This window comes from Globicephala melas, chromosome 1, assembly GCF_963455315.2.
Source record: "Globicephala melas chromosome 1, mGloMel1.2, whole genome shotgun sequence".
NCBI lineage: Eukaryota > Metazoa > Chordata > Mammalia > Artiodactyla > Delphinidae > Globicephala > Globicephala melas.
In genome coordinates, this window is record NC_083314.1 from 46,414,874 (window position 1) to 46,433,164 (window position 18,291).

The 18,291-nt window shown below is 42.3% G+C and overlaps 1 protein-coding gene across 10 annotated transcripts in view; it reads left to right on the forward strand.

The window, feature by feature from the left end:
• COLGALT2 (collagen beta(1-O)galactosyltransferase 2) overlaps nucleotides 1–18,291 on the forward strand; it is a 147,916-nt gene that overhangs the window by 118,321 nt on the left and 11,304 nt on the right. For all 10 annotated transcript variants that reach the window (XM_060295498.1, XM_060295500.1, XM_060295508.1 and 7 more), the window contains 2 exons: nucleotides 12,877–13,083; nucleotides 14,580–17,604. In XM_060295498.1, coding sequence (XP_060151481.1) covers nucleotides 12,877–13,083; nucleotides 14,580–14,856 — 484 coding nt within the window. In that variant the 3' untranslated portion in view covers nucleotides 14,857–17,604. The remainder of the gene's footprint in view (nucleotides 1–12,876; nucleotides 13,084–14,579; nucleotides 17,605–18,291) is intronic.

Consider the following 18,291-nt stretch of genomic DNA (forward strand, 5'->3'; position numbering starts at 1 on the left):
GAGTTTATTTTTGTGTATGGTATTAGAGAATGTTCTAGTTTCATTCTTTAACATGTGGCTGTCCAGTTTTCCCAGCACCACTTATGGAAGGGACATCTTTTCTCCATTGTATATTCTTGCCTGCTTTGTTGTAGATTAATTGACCATAGGTGTGTGGGTTTATTTCTGGGCTTTCTGTCCTGTTCCATTGATCTATGTCTGTCTTTGTGCCAGTAGCATACTTTATAGTATAGCTGGAAGTCAGGGAGCCTGATCCCTCCAGCTCCGTTTTTCTTTCTCAAGATTGCTTTGGCTATTTAGGGTCTTTTGTGTTTCCATACAAATTTTAAGATTTTTTATTCTAAATCTGTAAAACATGCCATTGGTAATTTGATAGGGATTGCATTAAATCTGAAAATTGCCTTGGGTAGTATAGTCATTTTGACAGTATTGCTTCTTCCAATCCAAGAACATGGTATATCTTGTCATCTTCGATTTCTTTCATCAGTGTCTTAAGTTTTTGGAGTTACAGGTCTTTTGCATTCCTAGGTAGGTTTATTTCTAGGTATTTTATTCTTCTTGAGGCGATGATAAATGGGATTGTAACCTTAATTTCTCTTTCTGACCTTCTGTTGTTAGTGTATAGAAATGCAACAGATTTCTGTGTATTAATTTTGTATCCTGTCACTTTACAGAATTCACTGATGAGCTCTAGTAGTTTTCTGGTAACATCTTTAGGGTTTTCTATGTATAGAGTCATGTCATCTGCAAACAGTGACAGTTTTTTTTTTTTACTTCTGCTTTTCCAATTCGGATTACTTTTATTTCTTTTACTTCTCTGATTGCTGTGGAGGACTTCCAAAACTATGTTGAATAAAAGTGGCAAGAGTGAAAATCCTTGTCTTGTTCCTGATCTTAGAGGAAATGTTTTCAGCTTTTCACCATTAAGTATGATGTTAGCTGTGAGTTTGTCATATATAGCCCTTATTATGTTGAGGTAGGTTCCCTCTATGCCCACTTTCTGGAGAGTTTTTATCATAAATGGATGTGGAATTTTATCAAAAGCTTTTTCTGCATCTATCGAGATGATCATAATGGTTTTTATTCTTCAGTTTGTGAATGTGGTGTATCACACTGATTTGTGGATACTGAAAAATCCTTGTATCCCTGGGATAAATCCCACTCGATCATAGTATATGATCCTGTTAATGTCTTGTTGGATTTTGTTTGCTAATATTTTGTTGAGGATTTTTGTGTCTATGTTCATCAGTGATAATTGGCTTGTAATTTTCTTTTTTTGTAGTATACTTGTCTGGTTTTGGTATCGGGTTGATGGTGGCCTCATAGAATGAGTTTGGGAGTGTTCCTTCCTTTGCAATTTTTGGAACAGTTTCAGAAGGTGTTAACTCTTCTCTAAATATTTGATAGAATTCGCCTGTGAAGCTGTCTGGTCTGGGATTTTTGTTTGGGAGTTTTTAAATCACAGTTTCAATTTCAGTACTTGTGATTGGTCTGTTCATATTTTCTATTTCTTCCTGGTTTAGTCTTAGGAGATTGTACCTTTCTAAGAATTTGTCCATTTCTTCTAGGCTGTCCATTTTATTGGCATATAGTTGATAGTAGTAGTCTCTTGTGATCCTTTGTATTTCTGTGGAGTTGGTTGTAACTTTTCCTTTTTCATTCCTGATTTTATTGATTTGAGGCTTCTCCCTTTTTTTTCTTGTTGAGTCTGGCTGACGTTTTATCAATTTTATCTTTTCAAGGAACCAGCTTTTAGTTTCATTTACCTTTTCTATTGTTTTCTTTGTCTCTATTTCATTTATTTCTGCTCTGAGGTTTATGATTTCTTTCCTTCTACTAACTTTGGGCTTTGTTTGTTCTTCTTTCTCTAGTTGCTTTAGGTGTAATGTTAGGTTGTTTGAGATTTCTCTTGTTTCCTGAGGTAGGGTTGTATTGCTATAAACTTCCCTCTTAGGACTGCTTTTTCTTCATCTCATAGGTTTTTGATCAATGCGTTTTCATTTTCATTTGTCTCTAGGTATTTTTTGATTTCCTCTTTGATTTCTTCAGTGATCTATTGGTTGCTTAGTAGCACATTGTTTAGCCTCCATGCGTTGTGTGTTTTGTTTTGTTTTAGTTTTTTTTTTTTCTTGAAGTTGATTTCTAATCTCATAGCATTGTGGTCAGAAGAGATGCTTGATATGATTTCAATTTTCTTAAATTTACTGAGGCTTGCTTTGTGGCACAGCATGTGATCTATCCTAGAGAATGTTCCATGTGCACGTGAAAAGAATGTGTCTTCTGCTTTAGGACAGAATGCTGTATAAATATCAATTAAGTCTATCTGGTCTATTGTGTCATTTAAGGCCTGTGTTCCTTACTGATTTTCTGTGTGGGTGATCTGTCCATCGATGTAAGTGGAGTGTTAAAGTCCCCCACTATTATTGTGTTACTATTGATTTCTCCTGTTATGGCTGTTAGCATTTGCCTTATGTATTGAGGTGTTCCTATGTTGGGTGCATATATATTTACAATTGTTATATCTTCTTCTTGGATTGATCCCTTGATCATTATGTAGTGTCCTTCTTTGTCTCTTGTAATAGTCTTTATTTTAAAGTCTATTTTTTCTGATATGAGAATTGCTACTCCAGCTCTCTTGATTTCCATTTGCATGGAATATCTTTTTCCAGCCCCTCACTTTCAGTCTGTATGTGTCCCTAGGTCTGAAGTGGGTCTCCTGTAGACAGCATATATATGGGTCTTGTTTTCGTATCCATTCAGCCCATCTATGTCTTTTGGTTGGAGCATTTAATCCGTGTACGTTTAAGGTAATTATATGTATGTTCTTGTTGCCAGTTTGTTAATTGTTTTGGATTTGTTTTTGTAGGTCTTCGTTCTTTCCTCTTTTGTTCTCTTGTGATTTGATGACTATCTTTAGTGTTTTATTTGGATTCCTTTTTCTTTTTTTTTTTCCAAAAGGATGAGAATGTGGTTACATGTGTACATTTCCAAAGCCGGCTTCAGTTTGCAGCTTTTGCCTGGGGCTCAGGCAGGGATGATGCAACTGCAGGGGAAGCTGAGGGAAGCCTCAAACCCAATGGCAGGTGGCATCCGTTTGGAGCAAAGGCAGCTGCAGATTTTGCATCCTAGGCCACTGATAGCCATGGCCCTGAGGTCCCTTCCCTTACCCACTTGCTGCCCCAGGTTCAGGTGCTCAGCCTCTGTGCTCTTCCTCCTGCTCCCAGCTGGGCTGCCTCATGAGAGCTGGCCCTTAAGGGGGCCAACACCTGGCCCCAGACCTTCTTCTCCCCATCTCCCAGCATTACCTACTTATCCCTACCCATGCACAGAGCACTGCAAACTTTTCTCTACTATGTGGAATATCAATGACTTTAAATGACATTTATTAGACAGGACTTTAATGTCCAGGGGTATCTGTAATGGTGAGGTTTCAGACACTGGAAAGGTCAATGAGAATGCTCACCAGAATGGAAAATCCTCAAGGTTATCACCACAGCATCCCTACCAACTGGGTGTTCCATTGGTGTTGAATACCTCCAGTGATGGAGAACTCACTGCTTTACAAGCAGATCCTTTCCTTCTTGATAGTTTTTTTTTCATTTTAACATCTTTATTGGAGTATAATTGCTTTACAATGGTGTGTTAGTTTCAGCTTCACAACTAAATGAATCAGTTATATATATACATATGTTCCCATATCTCTTCCCGCTTGCGTCTCCCTCCCTCCCACCCTCCCTATCCCACCCCTCCAGGCGGTCACAGAGCACCGAGCTGATCTCCCTGTGCTATGCGGCTGCTTCCCACTAGCTATCTACCTTATGTTTGGTAGTGTATATAGGTCCATGCCTCTCTCTCGCTTTGTCACTGTTTACCTTTCCCCTCTCCATAGCCTCAAGTCCATTCTCTAGTAAGTCTGTGTCTTTATTCCTGTTTCACCCCTAGGTTTTTCATGACATTTTTTTTCTTAAATTCCATATATATGTGTTAGCATACGGTATTTGTCTCTCTCTTTCTGACTTACTTCACTCTGTATGACAGACTCTAGGTCTATCCACCTCATTACAAATAGCTCAATTTCGTTTCTTTTTATGGCTGAGTAATATTCCATTGTATATATGTGCCACATCTTCTTTATCCATTCATCTGATGTTGGACACTTAGATTGTTTCCATCTCTGGGCTATTGTAAATAGAGCTGCAATGAACATTTTGGTACATGACTCTTTTGAATTATGGTTTTCTCAGGGTATATGCCCAGTAGTGGGATTGCTGGGTCATATGGTAGTTCTATTTGTAGTTTTTTAAGGAACCTCCATACTGTTCTCCACAGTGGCTGTATCAATTTACATTCCCACCAACAGTGTAAGAGGGTTCCCTTTTCTCCACACCCTCTCCAGCATTTATTGTTTCTAGATTTTTTGATGATGGCCATTCTGACTGGTGTGAGATGATATCTCATTGTAGTTTTGATTTGCATTTCTCTAATGATTAGTGATGTTGAGCATTCTTTCATGTGTTTGTTGGCACTCTGTATATCTTCTTTGGAGAAATGTCTATTTAGGTCTTCTGCCCATTTTTGGATTGGGTTGTTTTTTTTTTTTTTGTTATTAAGCTGCATGAGCTGCTTAAAAATTTTGGAGATTAATCCTTTGTCAGTTGCTTCATTTGCAAATATTTTCTCCCATTCTGAGGGTTGTCTTTTGGTCTTCTTTATGGTTTCCTTTGCTGCGCAAAAGCTTTTAAGTTTCATTAGGTCCCATTTGTTTACTTTTGTTTTTATTTCCATTTCTCTAGGAGGTGGGTCAAAAAGGACCTTGCTGTGACTTATGTCATAGAGTGTCCTGCCTATGTTTTCCTCTAAGAGTTTGATAGTTTCTGGCCTTACATTTAGGTCTTTAATCCATTTTGAGCTTATTTTTGTGTATGGTGTTAGGGAGTGATCTAATCTCATACTTTTACATGTAGCTGTCCAGTTTTCCCAGCACCACTTATTGAATAGGCTATCCTTTCTCCACTGTACATTCCTGCCTCCTATGTCAAAGATAAGGTGACCATATGTGCGTGGGTTTATCTCTGGGCTTTCTATCCTGTTCCATTGAGCTATATTTCTGTTTTTGTGCCAGTACCATACTGTCTTGATTACTGTAGCTTTGTAGTATAGTCTGAAGTCAGGAAGCCTGATTCCTCCAGCTCCGTTTTTCGTTCTCAAGATTGCTTTGGCTATTCGGGGTCTTTTGTGTTTCCATACAAATTGTGAAATTTTTTGTTCTAGTTCTGTGAAAAATGCCAGTGGTAGTTTGATAGGGATTGCATTGAATCTGTAGATTGCTTTGGGTAGTAGAGTCATTTTCACAATGTTGATTCTTCCAATCCAAGAACATGGTATATCTCTCCATCTATTTGTATCATCTTTAATTTCTTTCATCAGTGTCTTATAGTTTTCTGCATACAGGTATTTTGTCTCCTTCGGTAGGTTTATTCCTAGATATTTTATTCTTTTTGTTGCAATGGTAAATGGGAGTGTTTTCCTGATTTCACTTTCAGATTTTTCATCATTAGTGTATAGGAATGCCAGAGATTTCTGTGCATTAATTTTGTATCCTGCTACTTTACCAAATTCATTGATTAGCTCTAGTAGTTTTCTGGTAGCATCTTTAGGATTCTCTATGTATAATATCATGTCATCTGCAAAGAGTGACAGCTTTACTTCTTCTTTTCCGAATTGGATTCCTTTTATTTCCTTTTCTTCTCTGATTGCTGTGGCTAAAACTTCCAAAACTATGTTGAATAAGAGTGGTGAGAGTGGGCAACCTTGTCTTGTTCCTGATCTTAGTGGAAATGCTTTGTTTTTCACCATTGAGGATGATGTTGGCTGTGGGTTTGTCATATATGGCCTTTATTATGTTGAGGAAAGTTCCCTCTATGCCTACTTTCTGCAGGGTTTTTATCATAAATGGGTGTTGAATTTTGTCAAAAGCTTTCTCTGCATCTATTGAGATGATCATATGGTTTTTCTCCTTCAATTTGTTAATATGGTGTATCACGTTGATTGATTTGTGTATATTGAAGAATCCTTGCATTCCTGGAATAAACCCCACTTGATCATGGTGTATGATCCGTTTAATGTGCTGTTGGATTCTGTTTGCTAGTATTTTGTTGAGGATTTTTGCATCTATGTTCATCAGTGATATTGGCCTGTAGTTTTCTTTCTTTGTGACATCCTTGTCTGGTTTTAGTATCAGGGTGATGGTGGCCTCGTAGAATGAGTTGGGGAGTGTTCCTCCCTCTGCTATATTTTGGAAGAGTTTGAGAAGGATAGGTGTTAGCTCTTCTCTAAATGTTTGATAGAATTCACCTGTGAAGCCATCTGGTCCTGGGCTTTTGCTTGTTGGAAGATTTTTAATCATAGTCTCAATTTCAGTGCTTGTGATTGGTCTGTTCATATTTTCTATTTCTTCCTGATTCAGTCTTGGCAGGTTGTGCCTTTCTAAGAATTTGTCCATTTCTTCCAGGTTGTCCATTTCATTGCCATAGAGTTGCTTGTAGTAATCTCTCATGATCTTTTGTATTTCTGCAGTGTCAGTTGTTACTTCTCCTTTTTCATTTCTAATTCTATTGATTTGAGTCTTCTCCCTTTTTTTCTTGATGAGTCTGGCTAATGGTTTATCAATTTTGTTTATCCTTTCAAAGAACTAGCTTTTAGTTTTATTGATCTTTGCTATCGTTTCCTTCATTTCTTTTTCATTTATTTCTGATCTGATTTTTATGATTTCTTTCCTTCTGCTAACTTTGGGGTTTTTTTGTTCTTCTTTCTCTAATTGCTTTACGTGCAAGGTTAGGTTGTTTATTCGAGATGTTTCCTGTTTCTTAAGGTAGGATTGTATTGCTATAAACTTCCCTCTTAGAACTGCTTTTGCTGCATCCCATAGATTTTGAGTCGTCGTGTCTCCATTGTCATTTGTTTCTAGGTATTTTTTGATTTCCTCTTTCATTTCTTCAGTGATCACTTCGTTATTAAGTAGTGTATTGTTTAGCCTCCATGTGTTTGTATTTTTTACAGATCTTTTCCTGTAATTGATATCTAGTCTCATAGCGTTGTGGTCGGAAAAGATACTTGATACAATTTCAATTTTTTTAAATTTACCAAGGCTTGATTTGTGACCCAAGATATGATCTATCCTGGAGAATGTTCCATGAGCACTTGAGAAAAATGTGTATTCTGTTGTTTTTGGATGGAATGTCCTATAAATATCAATTAACTACATCTCATTTAATGTATCATTTAAAGCTTGTGTTTCCTTATTTATTTTCATTTTGGATGATCTGTCCATTGGTGAGAGTGGGGTGTTAAAGTCCCCTACTATGAATGTGTTACTGTCGATTTCCCCTTTTATGGCTGTTAGTATTTGCCTTATGTATTGAGGTGCTCCTATGTTGGGTGCATAAATATTTACAATTGTTATATCTTCTTCTTGGATTGATCCCTTGATCATTATGTAGTGTCCTTCTTTGTCTCTTCTAATAGTCTTTGTTTTAAAGTCTATTTTGTCTGATATGAGAACTGCTACTCCAGCTTTCTTTTGGTTTCCATTTGCATGAAATAACTTTTTCTATCCCCTTACTTTCAGTCTGTATGTGTCTCTAGGTCTGAAGTGGGTCTCTTGTAGACAGCAAACATATGCGTCTTGTTTTTGTATCCATTCAGCCAATCTGTGTCTTTAGGTGGGAGCATTTAGTCCATTTAAATTTAAGGTAATTATTGATATGTGTGTTCCCATTCCCATTTTCTTAATTGTTTTGGGTTCGTTATTGTAGGTCTTTTCCTTCTTTTGTGTTTCTTGCCTAGAGAAGTTCCTTTAGCAGTTGTTGTAGAGCTGGTTTGGTGGTGCTGAACTCTCTCGGCTTTTGCTTGTCTGTAAAGGTTTTAACTTCTCCATCAAATCTGAATGAGATCCTTGCTGGGTAGAGTAATCTTTGTTGCAGGTTTTTCCTTCAACACTTTCAATATGTCCTGCCACTCCCTTCTGGCTTGCAGAGTTTCTGCTGAAAGATCAGCTGTTAACCTTATGGGGATTCCCTTGTGTGTTATTTGTTGTTTTTCCCTTGCTGCTTTTAATATGTTTTCTTTGTATTTAATTTTTGACAGTTTGATTAATATGTGTCTTGGTGTATTTCTCCTTGGATTTATCCTGTATGGGACTCTCTGTGCTTCCTGGACTTGATTAACTATTTCCTTTCCCATATTAGGGAAGTTTTCAACTATAATCTCTTCAAATATTTTCTCAGCCCCTTTCTTTTTCTCTTCTTCTTCTGGAACGCCTATAATTCAAATGTTGGTGCGTTTAATGTCCCAGAGGTCTCTGAGACTGTCTCAGTTCTTTTCATTCTTTTTTCTTTATTCTGCTCTGCAGTAGTTATTTCCACTATTTTATCTTCCAGGTCACTTATCCGTTCTTCTGCCTCAGTTATTCTGCTATTGATCCCATCTAGAGTATTTTTCATTTCATTTTTTGTGTTGTTCATCATTGTTTGTTTCATCTTTAGTTCTTCTAGGTCCTTGTTAATTGATTCTTGCATTTTGTCTATTCTATTTCCAAGATTTTGGATCATCTTTACTATCATTATTCTGAATTCTTTTTCAGGTAGACTGCCTATTTCCTCTTCATTTGTTAGGTCTGGTGGGTTTTTATCTTGCTCCTTCATCTGCTGTGTGTTTTTCTGTCTTTTCATTTTGCTTATCTTACTGTGTTTGGGGTCTCCTTTTTGCAGGCTGAAGGTTCGTAGTTCGTGTTGTTTTTTGTGTCTGTCCCCAGTGGCTAAGGTTGGTTCAGTGGGTTGTGTAGGCTTCCTGGTGGAGGGTACTAGTGCCTGTGTTCTGGTGGATGAGGCTGGATCTTGTCTTTCTGGTGGGCAGGTCCATGTCTGGTGGTGTGTTTTGGGGTGTCTGTAGACTTATTATGATTTTGGGCAGCCTCTCTGCTAATGGGTGGGGTTGTGTTCCTGTCTTGCTAGTTGTTTGGCATAGGATGTCCAGCACTGTAGCTTGCTGGTCGTTGAGTGAAGCTGGGTGCTGGCGTTGAGATGGAGATCTTTGGGAGATTTTCACCGTTTGATATTATGTGGAGCTGGGAGGCCTCTTGTGGACCAGTGTCCTGAAGTTGGCTCTCCCACCTCAGAGGCACAGCACTGACTCCTGGCTGCAGTACCAAGAACCTTTCATCCACAGGGCTCCTTAATTTGGGATGATTCGTTGTCTATTCATGTATTCCACAGATGCAGGGTACATCAAGTTGATTGTGGAGCTTTAATCTGCTGCTTCTGAGGCTGCTGGAAGAGATTTCCCTTTCTCTTCTTTGTTCTCACAGCTCCCAGGGGCTCAGCTTTGGATTTGGCCCCGCCTCTGCGTGTAGGTCGCCGGAGGGCGTCTGTTCTTTGCTCAGACAGTACGGGGTTAAAGGAGCCGCTGATTCGGAGGCTCTGGCTCACTCAGGCTGGGGTGGGGGTAGGGAGGGTCACGGAGTGTGGGGCGGGCCTGCGGCGGCAGAGGCCGGCATGAGTTGCTAGCCTGAGGCGCACCGTGCGTTCTCCCAGGCGAGTTGTCCCTGGATCCCGGGACCCTGGCAGTGGCGGGCTGCACAGGCTCTCCGGAAGGGGGTGTGGATAGTGACCTGTGTTCGCACATAGGCTTCTTGGTGGCGGCAGCAGCGGCCTTAGCGTCTCATGTCTGTCTCTGGGCTCCGCACTTTTAGCCACGGCTCACGCTGGAGCTCTCTTAAGCAGCGTTCTTAATCCCCTCTCCTCGTGCACCAGGAAACAAAGAGGGAAGAAAAAGTCTCTTGCCTCTTCGGCAGGTCCAGAATTTTGCCCGGACTCCCTCCTGGGTAGCTGCGGTGCACTAACGCCCTGCAGGCTGTGTTCACGCCGCCAACCTCAGTCCTCTCCCGGCGCTCCAACAGAAGCTGGAGCCTCAGCTCCCAGCCCCGCCCGCCCCGGCGGGCGAGCAGACAAGCCTCTCGGTTGGTGAGTGCCGGTCGGCACCGACCCTCTGCGCTGGAATCTCTGCGCTTTGCCCTCCGCACCCCTGTTGCTGTGCTCTCCTCCGCGTCTCCCAAGCTCCCCCACTCTGCCACTCGCAGACTCCGCCTCCGAAGCTCCCCCACTCCGCCACCCGAAGTCTCCGCCCGCGAAGGGGCTTCCTAGTGTGTGGACACTTTTCCTCCTTCACAGCTCTCTCCCGCTGGTGCAGGACCCGTCCCTATCCTTTTGTCTCTGTTTATTTTTTTCTTTTGCCCTAACCTGGTACGTGGGGGGTTCCTTGCCTTTTGGGAGGTCTGAGGTCTTCTGCCAGCGTTCAGTAGGTGCTCCGTAGGAGTTGTTCCATGCGTAGATGTATTTCTGGTGTATCTGTGGGGAGGAAGGTGATCTCCGCGTCTTACTCTTCCGCCATCTTCCTGGAAGTCCCCAAAGCTCATTTTCCGCCCGAACAGGGCCATGAACCCTGGATCCTCAGGTTAAAAGTCTGATACTCTACCCACTGAGCTACCCGGGCCCACCCTTTTTCTTATTTGTGTGTATATCTATTGTAGATTTTTTTTTGTTTGTGGTTACAATGATATAGCAGTCTATATAAATACAAGATTGTTTTAAGTTGCTGGTCTCTTAATTTCAAGTACATTTCATATGTCCTGTATTTGTACTCTCCTCTTCTCATGATTGCTGGTTTTAATACCATATTTGTGTGTGGATGATTTCCTACCTTTATTGTATGTTTGCCTTTACTGGTGAGCTTTCCCATTCATACTTTTCTTGTTTCTAGTTGTGGCCTTTTCTTTTCCACCTAGAGAAGTTCCTTTAGTATCTGTTGTAAAGCTGGTTTGGTGCTGGTGAATTCTCTTAGCTTTTGCTTGTCTGTAAAGCTTTTAATTTGTCCATCAAATCTGAATGAGAGCCTTGCTGGGTAGAGTATGTTTGGTTGTACCTTTTTCCCTTTCATTACTTTAAGTATATCATGCCACTAATGGCCTGCAGAGTTTCTCCTGAAAAATCAGGTGATAACCTTATGGGGATTCCCTGTATGTTATTTGTTGCTTTTCCCTCATTGCTTTTAATATTTTATCTTTGTTTTTAATTTTTCTCAATTTGACTATTATGTGTCTTGGCATGTTCCTCCTTGGGTTTATCCTCTATGTACTCTCTGTACTTCCTGGACTTGGGTGACTGCTTCCTTTCCCATGTTAAGGAAGCTTTCAGCTATTATCTTTTCAAATATTTTCTCAGGCCCTTTCTCTCTCTCTTCTCCGTTTGGGACCACTATAATGTGAATGTTTATGAGTTTAATGTTGTCCCAGAGGCCTCTTAAACTGTCCTCATTTCTTTTCATTCTTTTTTCTTTATTCTGTTCCGCAGCAGTGATTTCCAATAGTCTGTCTTCCAGCTCACTTATCCTTTCTTCTGCCTCATTCATTCTGCTATTGATTGCTTCTAGTCTATTTTTCATTTCAGTTATTGTATTGTTCAACTTTGTTCTTTATATCTTCAGTCCTTTGTTAAATATTTCTTGTATCTTCTCAGTCTGTGCCTCCATTCCTTTTCTGAGATTTTGTATCCTCTTTACTATCATTACTCTGAATTCTTTTTCAGGTAGATTGCCTATCTCCACTTCACTTTGTTGCTCTTCTGGGGTTTTATCTTGTTCCTTCATCTGGAACATACTCCTCTGCCATCTCATTTTGTCTAACATTTTGTGCAGTCTGTCTTCCACAGGCTGCAGGATTATAGTTCCTCTTGCTTCTGGTGTCTGCCCCCTGTTGGGCAAGGCTGGTCTAGAGGCTTGTTCAGGCTTCCTGGTGGCAGGGACTGTACCTGCCCACTGGTGGGTGGAGCTGGGTCTTGTCTCTCTGGTGGGCAGGGTTGTGTCAAGGGGTGTGTTTGGAGGCAACTGTGGGCTCAGGAAGACTTTAGGCCTACAGGCTCTTGTGTGGGGCCAGTTCTTGGTCTCAAAATGGAAGCCTCCAGGAGAGCTCATACCAATGAATACTCCCCAGTACCTCCACCACCAGTGTCCTTGTCACCACAGTGAGCCACAGCCTCTTTCCTGCCTACTCAGGAGACCCTCCAAGACCATCAGGTAGCTCTGCCTCAGGCTCCTCTGAAGTCATTGCTTTCGCCCTAGGTCCCACTGTGCATGAGACCTTGTGTGCATCCTCCAAGAGTGGAGGTTCTGTTTCTCCCAGTCCTGTGGAGTTTCTGTAATCAAGCCCTGCTGGCCTTCAAAGCCAAATGCTGTGGGGGCTCTTCCTCCTAATGTCAGAGCACCCAGAACAGGGAGCCTGATGTGGGGCTCATAACTCTCACTCCTGTGGGAGAACAACTGCAATATAATTATTTTCCAGTTTGTGGGTCACCCACCCAGTGGGTATGGGATTTGATTGTATCACAGATGCGCCCCTCCTACCATCTTGCTGTGGCTTCTTCTTTATCTTTGGATGTAGAATATGTTTTTTGGTAGGTTCCAGTCTTTTTTGTTGGTGGTTGTTCAGCAGTTAGTTGTGATTTTGTGAGAGGAGGTGAGCTCAAGTCCTTCTATTCTGCCATCTTGTCTCGAACCTCTGAAAGATCTTTTAATCTCTACATCTCAACTTTCACGCTTCAACAGTCTGCTAGGCAAGAATAGTTGGGATGTTGATAAGTGGAGCCACAGAAATGGCCCCATTGATGGGAGATGACAGCCATGGTTGATGTGATGTGCCTTGTTGTGTGATACATTTAAATAAGACACACTTGGTCCAAGCTTTCAAAAGTCTGCAGAGCTGTGCTCCATTCTTATGGATGTCTAATACTAAAATTGGAATTTTCTCCTCCACCCATTTCCTTTTAGTTATATTGGCAGGAAGAGGATGCAACTAAAAGAGCCAGAGAAAGCTGTGCCCAATGTGGTAAATCTGGTCGAAGCTGACTATTCTTACTGGACTCTGGGCTATGTCATCTCTCTGGAAGGAGCACAGAAGCTTGTTGGAGCCAATCCTTTTGGGAAGATGCTACCAGTGGATGAGTTTCTGCCAATCATGTACAACAAGCATCCTGTGTGAGTTACCCTGAACTGCCTGCCTATCCCTTGAGCAAAATCCATTCATGAATTATGCTACTTGGTTTCTGGGTAATACTTAATATATTTTAAGGGGTACTACTTTCCTAAGTGATCTGTCCATAATCATGACCCAGAGAGGCCGATTTGAGTGATTATCCCCTTTTACAGATGGGGAAGATGAGGCAGAAATGGTGAGTCTTGCATAGGAGTCCTCTTTAATACCCAGCGGGTAGTTTAACTGGACGTAATCTGCTCAGTCCTCTCATCTCTGATTTTCTTACTTCCATAAACCCATATACACCTCAAGGTGAAGGTCATCTTCCTAAACACCTCAGAGTTTTCTGTTCATTTCTTAGTTCATTGAGTGTACTGTTGGCCAGGCAGTAGCTCACAGGCTAGTCGGGAACCCAGACTCTAGAACAGTCATTGTGATATATTGTGATACCTGCAATCACAGAGATGTGTTAGAGGCTCAGAGAGAGTGGAGGTGGCCTCTGAGCAAGGTGTCCATAGAAGAAGGCAGTGTGATGCTAGAGTTCCTGTAGCCTGGGGGTTCACTCTGACCTAGTGCTTATCAAGGGCATGGTAAATTATGGGTTTATGTGTCAGTCTCCCCAATAACCTATGAGCCCCTGAGGCAGGAACCATCCTTTATCTCTGTGTCCTTAGAGCCTAGTCCAAACTCTATACATAATAGCTGCTTGATCAGTGCTTCCTTAAATTCATTACTGGAGCAGAAGACCAGGTTCTAACCTTGGCTTCTTCTCTCAGTTGCTGGGTGATTCCTCCCTAGATGGTCTTCATGTTAGCAGTTGAGTGTTCTTGTCCTGCATCTTGCTCATTTTGTCTCCTGTCTTCAGTAAAGATGGACAACATGTCGGAGACTGATTTTTATCTCTGCTTCCCAACATAAACATGGAGGTCAATCATCATCCCCTCAACAGAAAGGAAATTGAGACCTAGCAGCCAAGCAGATGTCACCTCATGTAATCTGCACAGGAGCCCTGGGAGGGAGGGCAAGTCATCCCTCCACTTTACACTCACTTGTCGCTGGAATGCAAAGCCACGCTGGTGTGCCTCCAAGCCTACACCACATCACTCAACCCTTCATTGCCATCCAGCTCCCAGCCGTCTAATTTATTAATCCGGGAACAGAGCATTTTTATACAAAGTGATCACATTTATTTATTATTATGGTCCAACAGAGCTTAATCCTTAATTTTTAGAATAAGACCTGAAATTCATTTTTAAACTAGTCTATCCAAATACAACAGAAACATCCTGACCTTTTTCTTTGTGCATTTGTTTAGACCATCTGAAAGCTTTTAAAGAAAACTGTATTGTGTTCGTAGATTAAAATTTTCCACACAGGACACAACTTGAAAAATAATCAAATGAATCTATGAGAATTTAAGAGATAACAAGTGGGGCTCTTTTCCCCTGTTCTGTAAGTGTCCTGCTCCCTCACCCACCTGTACACCTCTTGTTTTCAGTGCTGAGTACATGGAGCATTACGAATCCAGGGACTTGAAAGCCTTCTCTGCAGAACCCTTGCTCATCTACCCAACACACTACACAGGCCAGCCAGGGTATCTGAGTGACACGGAGACCTCAACCATCTGGGACAATGAGACAGTGGCCACTGACTGGGACAGGACACATGCCTGGAAGTCCAGGAAGCAAGGTCACATCTACCGCAATGCCAAGAACACAGAGGCCCTGCCACCGCCAACCTCCCTGGACACTGTGCCTTCAAGAGATGAGTTATGAGGGCTCCATGGGGGGGTTACTGCCCTTTGGTTTTCCTAATGGGCTGTTGATATGTTTGTTCCAGTTTCTTTTCATGGTCACGATCATCTAACCAAAGTGGTCTAATGTGATTGATCAAAATTAGTATGTTTTTGACAGGGGAAGAGAATAGGGAAACTAAACCCAAATTTCCTAGATGGCTAGAAAATAGGCTTTATGGAAACCATTAAGATGAACTTCAATCCAGACACCTTGTCCCTCAGTTCATTACCCATATGATACTGGTTCTCACACTGAGGTTGAACAGCATGGCTCAGAGATTCGTACAAGGGAAAGGTGATCACCACACTATCACGTCAATAAATGGGTAGGCCTGGCAGCCAAGTCAACTGGACCACATCTATTGGTCTAGTGGGCCCATTTTATGTCATAGATGTGACCTTGAAAACTTGAGTATGTTTCAAGTTCGGGGTGTGGGGGAGGGGGAATCAGATCATTTAAAATCAAATTAATTGGGCTTTTTCTTTAAAGGCATTTGCCGTGAGCCTTATTGCAAAGTGACTTTTTCATCTTAGTCCCCGTAATCCAACAGGGATGGGTATTTGGGTCTGTGTGTAACTTGGCATTTGACTATCATGGCAATTGAAGCTCCCATGAAGAGGTGTCCATTTTGCCATGAGCATATAGTTTCATAGATATTTGAGGGTTTGTGTAGATATTTGAGGAAAGCACTCAAACTTTGGCCTTCTTTATTATGGTCGCTTGAGTTGGGATGCTCTATTTATGAAGATAAATTTAATATATAAGGGGCTGGGACTGGTGTGTAATTGCTGTCCCGGGGGTTCATGTGCTGCCCCAGCACGTCAGACTGTCCTCTCCACCCTGAGCCTGGGAGTGAGTTGCAGGTGTGAGTTTTATGAGTCACTGTTAAGAGGCAGAGCACATCTTTAGGCCAGAAACTGTCCTTGCCTGGGATTTTCATTCTATTTTGAATTATTTATTTTACAAAATGTGGGGGAAGTGTCTGTAGGATAAGGCAGAGAAACATATGTGTTAGGCTTTTATTGCCCCCTGGGAAGTGGTGAGTGTAGACACGTTGGTTCCAGAATCTGGTTCTTCTGCATTTCCCAGCCTGACTCTTACAAGGAGGCCTGTTGAGTGGGAGATTCTAACCTTCTGGAAACAAATGATTCTCCACCTCAGGCGAGAGACCTTGGTTAGAAACAATGGACTGATCAACTGATTTAGACCAACAACCAGGGAAGCCTTGGAGTCAGGATCCTGGGCAGACCACCTCTCTGCTTTCTTCATAAATGGATTTTATGTAAAATGCAGAGTTGGACTACATCATCTGTTTCAGCTCCACAATCTGTGATCCTTGGATATCTCATGATGGTTTGTTTTAGGTTTCTGTTCTCATGCCTGCAAGCAGTAAAACTTGGTCTCCAGAAATCCCCTCCCCAAGCATCCTGTCCACACACGCTCCTCTCTCCGTGTCCTGGGTGTTGACTCTGAGCTTCATGCTTTGGAGCAGAACCCGTTGGTGGCCTTGCTGGGTGCACCAAGCTTCCTGCTCCCCATGAGGGCGCCAGGCTGCAGGACAACCCGGCAGCTTCCTTCCACAGAACACCAACCTTGGCCTTCCCTCTTGACTTATGGTTGGTTCTTCTGCATTGACCAATAAGCCAGGAGACTGAGGGAAGGGATCTCAGCTGCCTGATTTTTACTGCTTAGACATAGCTATCAGAGCTTGACTCTTTGTCTAGAAAAACAGAGCATCTGGGGAGCTAGTGAAAAACCCTTAGGCGATTCCTAAGGTTTCCTTGGGTATGCTGTACTTCGTTTGCGTATTTGAGTGTGTGCAGATGTGCGTGAATTTCATGTTTTGTTTTTTTTTTTAAAGGGGTGGGCGGAGGCTGAGGTATTGGGAGTAGAGGAAGATTTAATTAATTTTTGTGTGGTTATGTTTCATAGAGAACATTGGTGGGTTTTTTTTTTTTCTTTTTCCCTGTCAGCTGGTCTGGTGGGTTTATGAATTCCCATTCTTTTTTTTTTTTTTTTGAATTCTCATTCTTAAAAGACATTGTTCATAAATTCTAGAATTTTAGATTAGGACTGTTTTACTGTGAATAAAATTCTGGCTCTGTTAGCCCAGCCGTTGCTTTTCTCCACTCAGGTCTAGAATCCCAAGCAGTGTTCTTTCATTGTGAACATTGTGAGCTGCAGACGCAGCTTTTCTTTAGAAGGTCATCTCTTCAGCAATCCAGGGATTCCTTGACCTCATTATTCTTTCCTGCCTCCCGTCTAGCCTTAAGTCAAGACATTAGACCTTTGCGGTGTCAGAGGACTTTGCCTCCGTCATGGCACCTGCTGTCTGCCTCTGGAAGTTAAACCCTCTCTGGATCTTGAGATCCAAGGTGTAATCTTCTGGATGGCCGGCCCTGACTTCAGCAGTGCTGGTGCTGCTAAGTGTAGACTGAGTGTGTACAATATGCAGACGACACACTGTACGGGCCTTGCTTTGTTCACTGGGGCCTGCTCCAGGAACTCTGGAAAACAAGAGCCAGCATCCCAGCATCCTACACTGTCTGTCATGCTCTGTCATTTCAGGGTGGGGAAGTGATAAACTACTTGCCTTCTAGAGCACTTGGTGAAAAATTAAAAAACGTGCAACTCTATGATTGTTCATTGGTTCCTCCAACGCTGGTCAACAGCCAACACTGCTGGAATTTCCAGGTCTGCACCGGCCAAGGATGTCAGAGGCCAAAGGTAATCATCACTGCTGTGCAATCCCTGTGGCAAAGAACAGAGGGTGGTCACCAGCCTTCCTGTCCAGTGGGACATGTTTTAGACTGCTGGAGAGGTGGGTAAGCCAAAAAGGATTCCAGGCCTCCAGTGGGAGGGTGATTGACGGAGGATTCATTTTGCATTTCTGTGCTATTGGTCAGCCTATCTATCCATTCATCAAAAGATACTGAAATGCTTGTCCCAGGCCTAAGAGATTTATCTTGGGGCAAAAAAAGGAGAACCCATGTTGGCCTCAATGACCCCCTGTATTTCAGCTCAGGCTCCCCCAAAACCTCAAAAACCAGGTGTGAGCGCTCCCTTGTTTCAGGCCCTGTGCTGGGCACTGAGATGCTCAGAGGTCTAGAAAAGGTCCCTACTGCTGTGGCGTCTGTGGTCCAAGGGAGCAGCCATGTAAGCAGGATGGCTTTCTTTCAGAGGCTGGAACAAAAGGGGCCATAGGACCCAGGGGACCTGGTTCTGCTGAGGAGGGGGCCATTGGGGGCAGCTTTGCTGGGAATGTGACAGTTGTGTTGGGTTTGGGGCTGTGGAAGGGCCTACTAGGGAGTGATGGGGAGCTGGGTAGGACCGAAGAGTCAGCTGTGTGTTGGGGTTATTGACAGGAAACAGTCTTGAGACCCGATCATGATGGCAAGGCGGCTACCCTCCTGC